Here is a 14835-nt window from a genome sequence, read left to right as displayed (position 1 = left end):
CCGGCAAAGAAAAACCCCCCCCCCCCCCCCAAAAAAAACAAACAAACCAGTGAACAGACTGAATAGTCTATTTGCCTTTAGTAAATCAACCCCTATAATTCTACCTAACCTCTATGCCTAAACCCTAACACTCAGCCTAAATCAAGAAACCTGACAGTCTCATTGTCACAGGTCGGCTAGAACTATGAGGTGAGTGAAAAGCACTCATTACCCATGATGTGAATGCACAGCAGCCTGGATTCTTCATAAAGGAACAGCAAGACACGTCTGTCAAGAAGCATGCATAATTCCCTGTGTATGAAATAATACAATTACATGTGACCAATAAACGACATGATCTGGAAGCAAAATGTAACAAAATACGTTTCCTTTCATCTACAGGTACAGGCCAAAATACAATATAAAGGAATAGGAAATACCTAGACAACAGTAGTAGGGTTAACCCCAGGATTAAACATCAACATAACACAACCGTCATTCAATTTCAAGTCCCTGTGCAAAAGGTAATTATTACACCGCTTGAAGAACCCCTTATTATAAGATTTGATAGAATAAACAGAAGTCTACTTAACATATGTTGGATGATTTAACTCAGCAATTTGGTTATTTGCAAAATATGTCTTAGTACATGAAAGAATATAATCAAAAGGGAACGAGTAGGAAAACATTTGTTTTTATTTTGAAACTGAATGTTTCTGCATTTCATCAACACTATTAAAATAGGGGACAATTAAAACAACATGCAGGGTGTTGGTTTAATTGTCCCCTATTGGGAGGCTTTTATAACCGTTACTTATTCTCTGATCACCTACTACATTGCCGCCCTCTGCGCTCTGCCGCCCCGAGGCCTGGCCTCGGTGGCCTTGTGGGAAATCCGGGCCTGCTAATACATAGTGTATTAACCACTTGCTGACCGGGGTGTTTACACCCCCTTCCTGACCAGGCCATTTTTCAGTGTTCAGCGCTGCAGTACTTTGACTGACGTTTATTCCGTCCTGCAACGCTGTACTGAAATGAATTTTATACATTTTTTTGGGGACAGATAGGGCTTTCTTTTAGTGGTATTTAATCACCACTGGGGTTTTTATTTTTTACTATATAACAAAGAAAGTACCAAATATTTAAAAAACAAAACGGTTTTCCCTTTATTATGTTAGGAAACATTTATTAGTCCCCTATTTTTTGTTAAAATATAAAAGATGGGGTCACGTTGGGTAAATAGACACCAAACATGTCAAGCCTTAAAGTGACATTAAACCCTGATTTTTTAACATAAACCAATACTGTAATGTGTGCCTTACTGTAATCCATGCTTGTTTCCCTTCTCTTTGCTGCTCTTCCTTTTAAATCCTCATGCTTGGGGAGAACTTCCCTTTGCAGCTCAGGGCCTCTTCCTGTAGTGCTGGCTCAGGTTACAAGCCTATAGAAACGTATACACAGACACCGTGAATCCATTCCTGAGACAAGGCAGTCTGCTGCAAAACAGAAGTTCTGCAGAGCATGAGAACAGATACAGATTTAAAAGGAAGAGCAGCAAAGAGAAGGGAAACAACCATGGATTACAGTAAGGCACACATTACAGTATTGTTTTAGGTTAAAAAATCTGAGGGTTTAACGTCACTTTAAAATTGCGTGCGCCCGCGAAATCGCAAAAAATGACCATACCCAAAATTGGCCATAGGCAACGCTTTAAAAGATTTTACTGGTCATCAGTTTAGTGTAATCAGAGATTGATGACCCTAAAATTATTGCTCTCACTGCGACGTGCACGGAGATATGTAACATGTGCGGCGTAATCGGCATTTTTACGTGTAGGCGCACCTAACGCATTTTTGCGCATCTATGTGGGGGAGGGGGACTTTTAAAAAATTTTGTGGTTTTTTTTTTAGTGTGTGTGTGTAAATTTTATTTATTTTGGGAGCAATTTTTTTTAATTTACTTTTTACACTTAACTTTATTGTTATCACATAGGGGGGCTAAGAAGTCCCCAATGTGATAAATTACAGTGACAGGTCCCCTTTATGGAGACATCAGGGGTCTCCAAGACCCCTAATGTCACCTAGGGACCCCCAGAGAAGCTGATGAAGCACAGATATGCTTCATCAGCTTCTCTCCGGTTACTGTACCGGAGAGTGACAGAGGAATGCGGAAGTGATGTAATATACATCACTTCCTGCATTCAGAGATCGGGGAGGAGAGCGGAGGGAGATCGTGTACTGATCTCCCTCCATTCTCAGTGCACAGAGTCACATCGCCCGGGATGAATGGACGCCCGGGATCGCGAGACGGCAGCGGCAGGGACGAGGAGAGGTAAGGGGGAGGGGCACCCCGACTTGCATCATACAAGCGATCGAGTGTCTGTACAGACGCCGGACAACTTGTATGTAATCAGCCATCGCTGGCCGTTTAAAATCCGGACGTCTATCCAAGAGACTCCCGTCCGGCCGTCTTTCAACGTTCGGCGGCTGGGAGATGGTTAACAAGGCAATAGAAACTTCTCTCTTGATCAGGTTTAGGATTTTCTCATTAATTTTCAGATAAGCACAGAGATACTACCTTTTATCAAAGTGGAGGCCTTATAGTAGACCTTTACCCCCTTTCACTAAAAATCACAGCAGCGTGCAGCTCTACATGCTGATATGAAATCATCTTACATTCATTAGTTAAACTTGTTTTTTATTTACTTACAAATAGAGTTCTACTTCCTGGTCCAGTTCTGGCACAAATTTTTTAAGTGCCATTGCGTTATATTATGGGAAGATTACATCAGCAGAGCATTGCTGGGAAATCTCATCTGTAATATAATGAGATCTCAGGGAAAGGCATTTTCCTCCCCTGAGATAATGTGCATGGTCACATGTCTAGTCACATGTGCCAGAGTTTCAGGAAGGAAAGGGAGGTCTAGTAATCTGCCCACAATTAACATGACCATTGCCAGAAGACTGGGGAAGAAAAGAGAAATTAGATATGCAAAGAATTATATAGAGGTGTTTGAAGATTGTCATTACTAAACATTTCTGAAGGTGTGTTGTTATTTTAAAGATATGGGTAAAGGTCCGCTTTAAGACCAGATAGCCTGCTAAAAGAATCACTGTTCTGTTCGTTTTTCTGGACCTGGTCGGAGACGGGGGTAACCAGGTGTAAATAGACACCCATCAGTTTAGACCTGGCTGCCCATAGACTAGCATTGGGCATTCGATCAGGTCCGCCTAAAAAACTAACAGGTGGACCCGATCGGACCGCCCGGGTAAAAGGGGCCAAAACTGCTGCATCCTTGAAAATGTAAAACGAAGTACAGCAGGGAACATTTGGCACCTGTAACTACAGACTAAAAATAGAACATATATTCTATGTAATAGTATGTTCATTTTTAAAGCTCATGTTTCATATAGATGTCGTATTAATATAATATTTAGTCTAAAGATCATTGTACTACATTAAATGGTTACAGTGTTAATACCAGGCTTGGTGAAGATCACTGTACTCGGCAGATATATAAATTTAGACTGAATTTCCTGTGGAAAATGTTTAAGCCATTGGGTCAGCTGCTAAAGCGTAGTTTTGTCTGTAAATGTTACATGTGGTTTGTGTGAAATTGGTATTTTTTCATCACTTCCTTCAACATACAATACAAATTACTGTAAGCACCAAGCTGTATTTTATAGGAAATTAAATCTTTTGCTATTTCTTCACATATTTTATTTATATTTACCCATAATGTGCTAATAATGGAAGGAGCAACATATCTGTCATAAAAACTTACAAGTAATCTTTTCCAAACCAAAGCTTCTGCAACCATTTAACTTTCCAGATATCCATATGCCAAACTTTCACAATAAAGCCTAGTTACAGTATATAAAGAGACCTGAACTGAAAAAGCCATGCCCAAAAAGGCAAGCAGAGGGCAAAGGACTAGTCACCAAAATTGCCTGTGGTTGGGGCTGATCTTTTCCCCATTACGGACTTACCATGCCTAGTTCAGCACTGTGTCTCTGATGGCCATCTTGGTATATGAGCAGGGCTTTGCTCAATCATGTCAGAGCCTGGTGTGGTAATATCTAGAATGCAGCAGGAGAGGTGCACAAAACACAAAATGAATAAAGCAGAAGCAGGGAGATCATTGCCCTGCAGGTCCTTAGGTGCAGATTGCTCTCTAGCAAGGAGCACAGTGAGCGCCACAGTAGTGACATTACCAAATATCAATGCTCATCTCGTGAGACCAGTAGTAAAAAACACAGTGCCTTAGACCAGGGCTGGCCAAACTCCGGCCCTCCAGCTGTGGTGAAACTACAAATTCCATGAAGCATCTCTCTCCGGGAGTCATGTCTGTGAGAATCTTGCAAAGCCTTATGGGATTCGTAGTTCCACCACAGCTGGAGGGCTGCAGTTTGGCCATCCCTGTCTTAGACCATAACCCTGGAGCATGCATGCTCAAATCAGCAAAGTTAGCTCCCATTTTTCCATCCTGCCAGGAAATTTGTATATAGATTAGTTTTTCAGCTAAGCATAGGCAATGAATACTAGAACTTGCAATTATGAAAACTGCACTATCTCAACATGCATATCTAACTTTGTTCTTTGTGTAATTGATAGTTTCTTTACATAAACCTAATTGTATTTGAAGATAACCCATAAAGCTAATGTCTCTAGAACTTTAGCAATCTGCAAAACTAAACTGTACTGGTTAAAGAATCTCCATATGTTTAGTGGGGTTTGTCATTATAACATGCATGTCTATCCCCGAGCTTTCAAGCAAATAGCAATATGCTTAGATGCCATCATTTACAGCATGAACCTTTGCTGGCCTAAAAGGACTACTCTTAATAGTTATGGATACTGTGCTTGCTAGAATGTATGTCATAACAGTCCAAAACAATGATATGATATGTAGGACATTTTGAGAAGCATAGATGCACGCATTTCTGTGAACCAAGGTTTTGAATAGCATTTCTTCAGATATGGATCTTTACAAACCACATTTTAATACCATATATTTGACTGAAAAACTATATATATATATAAACGTCTTAATGGCCAAGTTCATAAGACTCTTCTTGTTGTCACCTATGGTAGGTTTTTCTTTAGCTGTATTGTCATTTTAAGCCTGATTAAGGGGACCCTGTGTGGCCCCGAAACTTTATTTGTTTTGACACGAAGCCTCAATAAACAGACGTGTTCTTCATTTCAATATGGTGTGCTGGTGACATCTTTAACAAGTTTCAGTATTGGCGGCACCATCCGAGCTCATTTCGAGCGGACAGGGATGCCTGGTAAGGAGTGCAGCAGGATTCTGTAATACATCTTCTTTGGCCATGACATAGCTGGCAACCAATGTTTAGGCTTTAAGCCTGATCACAGAAAGGACACTCTCCACTGCAGTCTACTCTAGTCATGCATGGGTATAATTCTTTAGGTTAAGAGTAAGCACAATCATCTCATTACGATAAAAATAGAGGAGCAACATATATATTATAAAGACACTGTCACCTGTCCCATTCAGGACAAAGTGACAGTGCCTCCTGATAGCCACCCCACTATACTTACCAATTTATGCTCTCTCAGGGGTTTCCTGCTGCAGTATTCTGCCCTGATTGATTTCTGGTGTTGGGGTCTATCTGGGTGGATGATATCACTGTGCCTCCTCCACCACCATATGACAGGATTTGGTGCTGGCAATTGGGCCACTCGGGCCCAAGTATTGTCACAGGGAGGAGATCACATGATCCCCATATTCAGAAGCCCCATTGCATTAGAAACAGAGCTAGAACTCCAATTATAAAGTGCTGAATGGGCAAAGCAACCATGGCACTATAATGACAATACCTTAATGGTAACCATAAGTACTTAAATCAGAAAACACACAATGCAACTAAAAGTAGAAGTCAGTAATAAAAAGTTTACTGGAACATAGGTTAACACAGAATTTCTGTTTTTAAGTGTAAAGCTACCGTCTTGCACACAAAGATGGACAGAACCATTTTCCAAGACTAATATGGACACAATAAATATGGAGTTTTACATACAAGATCTGTACACAAAGTTGCCCCACGTCCATAAAAAAATTACATTTAACAGTGCAACATATACATATAGAATTTTATAATTTAATTATTTTACTCAACATGAGATATGTACGTACTTACTAAACACAAGCAACTACCTTGTATTATGTACATTTATAATTATTTATATTGGATTCACTGATATATACATATTCTACACATAAAGTTCCGAAAGGCACAAGTGTCTATACAACATGTACAAAAATGGCGGGAGCAAACAATAACAGAGAAAAAATAAAATAAAAAAATTATTGGTCAAGAGTTCATGATTGCACGAGTGTAATTATTATTATGTAAGAAAAATGTGCTTTTAAAGATAAGAAAGGTTTTCCACTAATCCTTGGAGAGTCTTTTATATCCCAATGTTCCCAAAACAAACAAACAAAAAAATACTGAAACTAAAATGAAAATGGGAAGAGTCTAGGTTGCTATAATCAGTCTGCCTTCATCATCGTCGCTGCTGGAATCGCTGTACTGCACAGTCATCTGTCTTGAGATCAGTTCTGTTCTCCTCTGGTGTCGAAGAGGAGGAAGTGCCCGGCCCAGAGAAGACCTGTTTAAACTTTCAGACCTAATCTTCAAGTAATGATCCGGTTTGGCAGTTTTCATTTGACTGGGACCAATGCTAGTATTCTGCTTTAGTTGACTCTCTCGATCAGAGTTCTTATTGCAGGTTGTGCCTCTCTCTGTGGCAGCAGCATTACTTGATGTTTTAGGAGGATCATGCCTCTGGGATGACACTTGTGAAGAATCAGACTGCTTAATGTTTTTGGCATCTGCCCCAGAAAGGTTGGTTGGACTGTGGCCAGCTGCTGTGCTACATGAAGATTTATCGGGAACGCCCTGACTATCGACAGACAAAGGGCTAATAGATGGGATTAAAGTGGGTAAAGCTATGTTGAGAATTTGAAGGCCTGGAATGTGAGTCTGTGCACTGGGACTGCTCTGGGAAGCAGGAGTTGTGGTTAAAACTTGAAAACCAACTGCATTTAGAGTAAGTCCTGCAGGATGTATCTGCGGTGCAACACTTGGGTTTGAAAGGCCTAATATGTTTACAGTTTCCATGCTTAATGGCTGGATGGGTTGCAAGCTTGATGCACTAAGAGCAGGCATATTTACTTGACCAATTGGAATACATGGTACTACTCCATTCACTTCAGCCACACCTATAGGACTTTGTGTGCTAGGTATGTCTGTAGGTTTATCCCCATGAGCACTTGCAGTTCTGTGAATCACCCCTACAGCAGGTATGGTAAGTTGTACTTGCCCAGCTGGGAATGGAACAAACGTGGAATATGCAGTTAGACCAGCTGGGACAAGCTGAATCCCACCTACTGGAATCATGCTGTAAGGTGATTTTACAGGCTGCTGAGAATGCAAAGGCAAATGGCTAAATAGATGAGTTGGTGCAGCAGACACTTGGTTGTGCTGCTGAGTAGAGCTGGCAAATGTTTCTTGACGGTTGTTAAAGTCCGGTACAGATGAATCCATTGTCTGTGTGCTCCTGTCAACCGGGGAGGATGGGGTGTTCACAGATGATGAATCCTGCAATAACCAAAAACCATTAATAAAATTAACTTGTAAATATCTCTACACTATGAAACGTGTACATATTCGGTTTTAAATGCAAGGTTCAAGGTTAGCCAGATATTTTAAACTTATAAGCATGATGTCTGGGCTTTATATATTTGGTAAAATACTCAAACTTTACAAGGAAAATCACATTTAATGGCCAAGCATGGCAAAGTGGATACCTATTCAGGGCACAATGAACAAGGAGTCTAAACAGTCATAGCCAAGTAGGGGAGTACATATGAAATAGATGCTCTGACAAAGGGAAGGCTGTTAAAGCCCTCCTCCAGTCAATTTTAATTTTGTTATTAGCTTTGGATAGAGTAGGAAAGGGTTAAAACCTCTGTCAGGTTTTAAATGCTGTCTGTATTCCCCCTGAAATATTCCTGTTTTGTCCAACACCCAACACTTGAACAGGATGTGAGATGAAATTGTCCCAGTGTGGATACAGATGGGAATAAAATCTGACAGACGTTCTAACCCTTCTGCACTCTAACAGAATAATGGTTTCTCTTGCTGTGTCCCCACTGGAAAGGTTAAGGACCCATACACAATATCTTACTTGCTCTGCAACACACCTTAAAGCAATTTAAATGAATAGGCTGCCTTAACACTGCACATTAACATGCAGTGTTAAGGCAGCCTAATGTAAGAATTGCTTTACATTGTAATTCATGTAAAGCAATTCTTGTTCTGACACCCAACAAATATACAGAAAATCAGAAGAAGTCTCCAAATTGAGGGCCCATATCACAGTGTAGTCAACAGAAGTTCTAATGCTTCACTATCCTGTCCCAAAAAAAAAGTTTTGGCTGGACTTGCAGCCACTGGGACTCAATATCAATGTAAAGTGTCAATCCTCATCATGAAGGTGTAGGCCTGCAAGTGCAATGAAAGCAATCACAGTGGGGCCTACATTTAATCTTATAGCAGTATAAAGTAGGGCTGCAACCAATTATTTTCATAATCGATTAGTTGGTCGATTTTTTTGATTAACCACTTCAAGACCAGTTTTTAGACCCCCTTCCTGGCCATTGCACATGGCACCAGAATAGCTTCAATGGCAGCTGCCAGTGGGCAGTTGAATGTAAATACAGCAGGTAATGGGCTGGTCCAATAGCCAGCCTGCTACTGGCCATTTGAAATTGCAATAGCAATCCTCCCAGCGTGGCGGAGAGAGCTAGGGGATAGAACCAACTAATCGATAAGAATAGTTGACAACTATTTTCATTATCGATTAGTTGGTTGCAGCTTTAGTATAAAGCATTTTGCCTCAATGCAATGGCATGGTCTTAGCTTAAAACAAAACCTAGTTTACATTTGGTTTTAAGCAGGCTAAATACAAAGACATTTTAGGAAATAAGATTAGTGGGCAGAAAATGGTAACACCATGCATTACTATTTTTACCCCAAAAAGACTAATACACATAGGGGACTATTTATAACTTTTTCACCCAAAGGCTGGGAAAATGTAATTCGCACCATTGGATAAAGCAGAGGAACATAGAAATTCCTATGCTCCTCAGCTTTTTTTTAGTGGCGGGACTGCTGTGTGAATGACATTTTCACAGCGTATGGCTGGGTAGCAAAGTTATAACTAGACTCCATACAGTAGTACTGTAATTTTTAATGTAGAAAGGAGAACACACTTTGAAATGATGTAATATTGGTCACATTGATATTTTCCACACAGTATAATCAAAAACTGCACACTACATAACACTAAACACATAACACTTCAATAATTCCTCTTGGAATTTTACTCTTAAAGCTCAACTCCAGGCAAAGTATATAGATGTAATGCATAAATGGGAGAAATTTTAAATGCCAAATTATTTGTATTTATGTCTACCCAGTTCTGGGATTCACGCAGGAAACATGATCTCTGTTGCAGTTAGGTCTTCTTCCTTCCCTAGCTTGTGATTGGAATCTAACTGTACTTCTGTCTAGACTTTGCACTTTTTTATGCTTATACTTTAAGGTGCAGCATATCCTCTTACAATTCAACCATTTGATTATTTTTTACTTTGTTGATAATATTTTACAGCATTTCATTATTCATTGGGTTAAGTTTATATTTGTCATGTCTGTTAATGAAACATTTTAAAAGATAATAAAATAAATAAGTGATGCAACAGTTGAAGGCATAGCGGATCAATGTAAAAGGTATGGTAACAAGTCCTCTATTCCTGAAGCCCCGTTCACATTGAGCGATTTATCGCGCGGTAATTCCCGCGATATCGCGGCACATTACCGCGCGATATCGCGCTCCAATGCATTTCAATGGGGCAAAGGGTCCTGCTGTCGCGGGGCGTGTGTTGCTACAGCAGGACCCTTTTTGGAGCGGATTTAGCCGCGATTCAAGCTTGAACGCGATGTTGCGCAATATGCAAATCGCGCAACAAACGCGCGATTTGCATATCGCGCAGTGGGAACGGGGCCTCAAGTGTCAGGCCCCATCTATTTTATTAGTGTAGCTGAACGTGTAATTTAAAAAAAATAAAAAATGAAATGGCAGTAAACATTCCTAGCAGGACTATAGCATAACTATTCATTCATAAGTTATAAGCAGAATATTTCTCAGCAGTGATTTATTAATAGTCTTGGAAAGGTTTGCCTATTTTCTCCCCATGGGTACATTAACATTTCAATAAAAACCACATTACTTACTTATTATTATACTTATTATTACTTACAACTAATCATACAAGCTGTTCACAGAAAAGATTTTCTGTCATCAACTAGTATTACTGATCTAAGGGTACATGCAACCTTTCAACACTTCAGCACTCTACTAGTATCACTTTAATGTTTTATGATGTAAGCTGGCTACACACAGAGGTTTGATTATTTGGGACAAAATGCCTGAGAATTGTTTGTTCTTGCAAAAGTCACTGCGGCTGCAAGTTGAAATCTTGACTTGACTCATTTTCTCGCCGAGAGCTAGTTTGCAGAAAGATGACAGATCACTGCTTTTTGAAAGATTGTTTTCTTCTATATAAGCTACCTAGTTATCACAAACTATGCTAAAACAGACTGCCTTCCTTGCAGTAACAGCACACGCATGGCAGTGTAGTCAAACTGAAGAAGCAAAACGTGTGTGTGAGAATGCAGAAGAGGAAGCTGCCCCCAGCTTATAATTGTTCTACAGCAGTGAAACTAAACCTGCTCATCTTTACTGAAAGGCACATAGCTTTCCCAGAACTAGTATGCATGCCATAAGTCACAGAATGGCAACTTCCAACTGAGGCTTCCCATAAAATATTTTGATTTCTGACAGATTCCCTTTAAACCAAAAATGAGTATTGATTGCTGTAGCTGTGTCATAGTAGTGAGTAATTTTATATTTGCACTTGGTCAAATATGTCACCAACCAGGAGCAAACAGAGATTATTTGATTCTAAAAGGAGTGGTGTTTTCTGAACGATTAAGTTGGAAAAAGGGCAAACTAAAGAGATAATAATGTGTCTCCAATATTCTAATTCATAAATATACCGGCCTTGACAACACCAGGAGCCTACGCTGCTTTGGCCTAGTTTGTCGAAGTCCTTCTTGTGGAATGAATAGTTTGCAAAGTTTTGACCTGATATGTACATTTTAAAATTGTCTCTATTACCTGTTTTACAGCTAATTTCTTTGTTTCTGTCAAGCCACCCTCTTCTTCTGCACCATCTGGATAATCCACAGACATCTGATGACATGGGGATTTAGGAGAAGATGCTTCACTTTGAGGAGGTATAGTTTTTTGTACCAAAACATCATCACTTTTTCTTTCATGGCTCTCTGGTTTGCAAATGGTCGGTGTGGTCAGTGCAGTCATCCTGGTAATCAATGCTTTAGGAAGAATATCCATGGAGTTTGCGTGACCAAAGCAAGTTGGAATTCGAGAATCCTCATCAGTGCTGGATGCGTCTTGCTGGCTGCTTCGGAAGGGGCAATGCTGAGGGCTTGCTGTAACCGATGGGGTAGCTGAAAGAACAGACTCTGCTTGACTATCTTCATCTTCATCCTCGTTATCATTGTCTTCATCCTCCGCACCATCAGAGTCTTCCCCATCACGTTCACCAGTGTATCTTTGCCTCTCACCTGCAAAATGAAAAAAATATATAAATTTGAAAATGTCTAATACAAATAGTTTCGGCAATTTCAGGCAAACGCCTATTTCATAACGGTTTACATTTTGTGCCAAACTTAGGGCAGGAATATATGGCTTTTTTGTACAACTCTGTGCTGTTAGCAAATGATGATAACTACTCCATAATGTTTTTAAGTTTCACAAATATTTAGATTTTGAGAGGAATCATTTTTATATTGACAGCAAATAAAAACATCTAGATGAAGTTTTCCAAACCTCTCAAACTCTGAAAACCATTATTAGTATTGCATTATTAAGATTCCCATATAAAACTAGCAAATCACTTGTTAAGAAATGTCAATTTTTTATAAAGGACACAGGCTAAAGTCTCTACTGAAATAAACAAACTCGGTAAAATGCTTTTACCCTTGTGATCTTGTACTCTATAGGAAGTTTAGGGAAGTGGAGCTGAGAGATTTGAAGACGGTTGTTTGGAAACATGATGACTGTGCGCTTGGGCAAAAAAATGTAAGAAAGACTTTGCTGGACTATGTATATTGGTTTGATCTGGATTGATTATTTAATAAAAATTAAAAAAAAGTGTCCTAAACCCTGGTGATCTTGTGTATGGCTTGTAGTGTATACTCCCATACTACTAATCATACACCCCAAAGCAATACCCACTTTATTGGCCACGCATATAAGGGTTAGGTGGGTGCATTCTTCCTTTTCATACCTTCAAGGTGTCCTTCCTAAATATGCATGCATACCTTGGTGGCTCTGAAATCTGTTTATTTTGTCTTTATATTTTAAATGTCTGTCTCTTGTTCCAAAAGTCTGTGACCAACTGTCTGAGGGCATGTTAAAAATAGGTGTGTGATTGTGTGGCTAGAAATGGGGGTGTTTATGGGTGTGGCTACAAATGAGGTTGTTTTTGTGGGTGTGGTTAAAAGTGGGAATGGTCAGTAGGGTGTCTCTGAAATTCATATTGAAAATCCAGTAACATTAATTCAGTTTGCTTGAAAAGTTATGTAACAAATCATAGCTGTGATTGTTCTTCCATGCTCATTAAACTACAACCACTAAATCTGTCAACACTCAAATCTTCTAGACAGAACTTTATCCATTTGGGTGGCTATTGTGCAACTATAGAATTACCAAAAACAAGTGTACATTGTGCTGCAGAGGTTTTTGAATCAGGTATCCTGCCTATGAGTATCAGACAATTATACCCCAGTGGACTTTGTGTTTGTCCTAACAGCAGATTAACGCATACTTGTAATTTCCTGTTTTGTTTACCATCAGGGAAAGTAAACCATAGCTTGTGAAGAAGATTATGCCATACCCAATTTTTAAACTCAAGCTGCTCATTAGGATTTGTTTGCATTACATTTGACAAGATAAGTTTTGTACAGACAGTAAGAGAAGAAGTTATTTTTCTTTAAAACAAGACACTTGCTACATTTGTCTTCTGCTTCGTAAACTGATACTTGACAACCCAGATCAACAATGACAACAGCACCCACAGGTTTCCACTGATTGTGTGGGGGTTTATTCTACAGTAACGGAAGCAATTCCTATTGCAATGCACTTGATTCTACTGCACCATGCCACCACACAAGTCATGTTACAATAACAAGATGAGAAGAATGAAGCTAGTTTTAGGTCCATCTCAGATGAGGCAATATAATGAAGATTAATAGATTATTAGCAATTCATCATTCTTTGCCCATATTGTCACAGAACTAAAACACGTCTAATTTTTATTGTATTATCCTATCATTTTTTCCAGAATTCTACTAGCATTCCATGAACTTTCTAAAAAGAAAAAAAGTTTATTTTACACATTCACAATTTAACCCGTTACATAGTAGGGAAGGTTAATTAAAGACACAGGTCTATCCAGTTCAACATGTGTGTGAGTGTTATGTGTTTCTCTGTAATTAATATGCACTTAGTACTCCCCCTATCCTTCTATATTTTGCGAACTAAGAAACTTCTCTAGAAGAAGTTTCTTGAATTTATCAATGCCATCAACGGATACTACTGACTGTGGAAGGAAATTCCATATATTTACTACTCTCACAGTAAATAACCTTTTACACAGTCTAGGATTAAACCTCCTCTCTTCTAACCTCTTGTAGTGTTCACGTGTCATCAATCGAGTTCTTGGTGTAAACATTTTTTTCCCAATACCGCAGTCCCCATTAATGATTCTGAAAACTGCAATTAGGTTCCCTCTTAAGCGCCACTTTTCTAAGGAGAATACATATAAATGAAATCTTGAAGACAACAGCAGTTTTGTTAGTATATATGTGTGTGCAATATATATACATACATACATATATATATATATATATACATATACACACACACACTGAGTGGCCAGATTATTATGACCACCTGACGTTTGTAGGCAACTTAGCTATAATTTCGCGCTGAAGTTGCTACGGGGCCAGACCATTATAAATAGGAAGCAGGTTGTTTACCACGACAGTAGAAGTGATTTTTTTCTAAAGATATGGGTAAACAACGCGATTTAACAGCCTTTGAACATGGGATGATTGTTGGCGCTCAAGCCATAGAGCGAGTATCAGCAAAACAGCAGAATTCGTTAAATGTTCAAGAGGGGCTCATTGTTAAAGTGTTTAAAGACTGGACTGTCAGCCGAAAATCTGGGTCTGAACATGCGAATTGTGGCCGTCAGCGACTAGTCAATGTTAGGGCAGAACGGAGAGTGGCAAGACTGGTACAAGACAACAGAAGGGCAACAGTGCAGTGTCAGATTCCTCGCATCACCTTTCAACATCTCGTGGAGTCACGAGGCGGCCCAAAGAAGTCATCTTGTGGAGTCATCTCGTGGCCCAACGAAGTACTGATGGGGTGGTCATAATAATCTGGCCACTCAGTGTATACACACACATACATACATATATATATTACACACACATATTTATTTAATATTTGTTTCACACTTTTCTCTTGTGTCAAGCAGTTTGCAAATCAAAACCATCTCCCTTCTCCTAACAACAGAGTTGGCCTTTGCGGGCCTCAGCCTGGAAATGTTAGCTACCTGGCTGTTATACTAACCCAATAACGTCACTGAAACCCAAAAAAAAAAAAAAA

The 14835-nt window shown here is 39.4% G+C and overlaps 1 protein-coding gene across 1 annotated transcript in view; it reads right to left on the bottom strand.

Moving 5' to 3' along the window:
• Positions 1-5916: 5916 nt before the first annotated feature.
• Positions 5917-14835, bottom strand: part of HIVEP1 (human immunodeficiency virus type I enhancer binding protein 1) — a 111702-nt gene continuing 102783 nt past the window's right edge. Inside the window, exons 7-8 of the mRNA XM_018570736.1 lie at positions 11251-11720; positions 5917-7607 (exon numbers count right to left, since the gene is read on the bottom strand). Coding sequence (XP_018426238.1) covers positions 6483-7607; positions 11251-11720 — 1595 coding nt within the window. The 3' untranslated portion in view covers positions 5917-6482. The remainder of the gene's footprint in view (positions 7608-11250; positions 11721-14835) is intronic.

Source organism: Nanorana parkeri, unplaced genomic scaffold, assembly GCF_000935625.1.
Source record: "Nanorana parkeri isolate BGI_ZX_2015 unplaced genomic scaffold, ASM93562v1 scaffold1588, whole genome shotgun sequence".
Classification (NCBI taxonomy): Eukaryota; Metazoa; Chordata; class Amphibia; order Anura; family Dicroglossidae; genus Nanorana; species Nanorana parkeri.
This window is presented reverse-complemented; position numbering and strand designations above follow the sequence as displayed.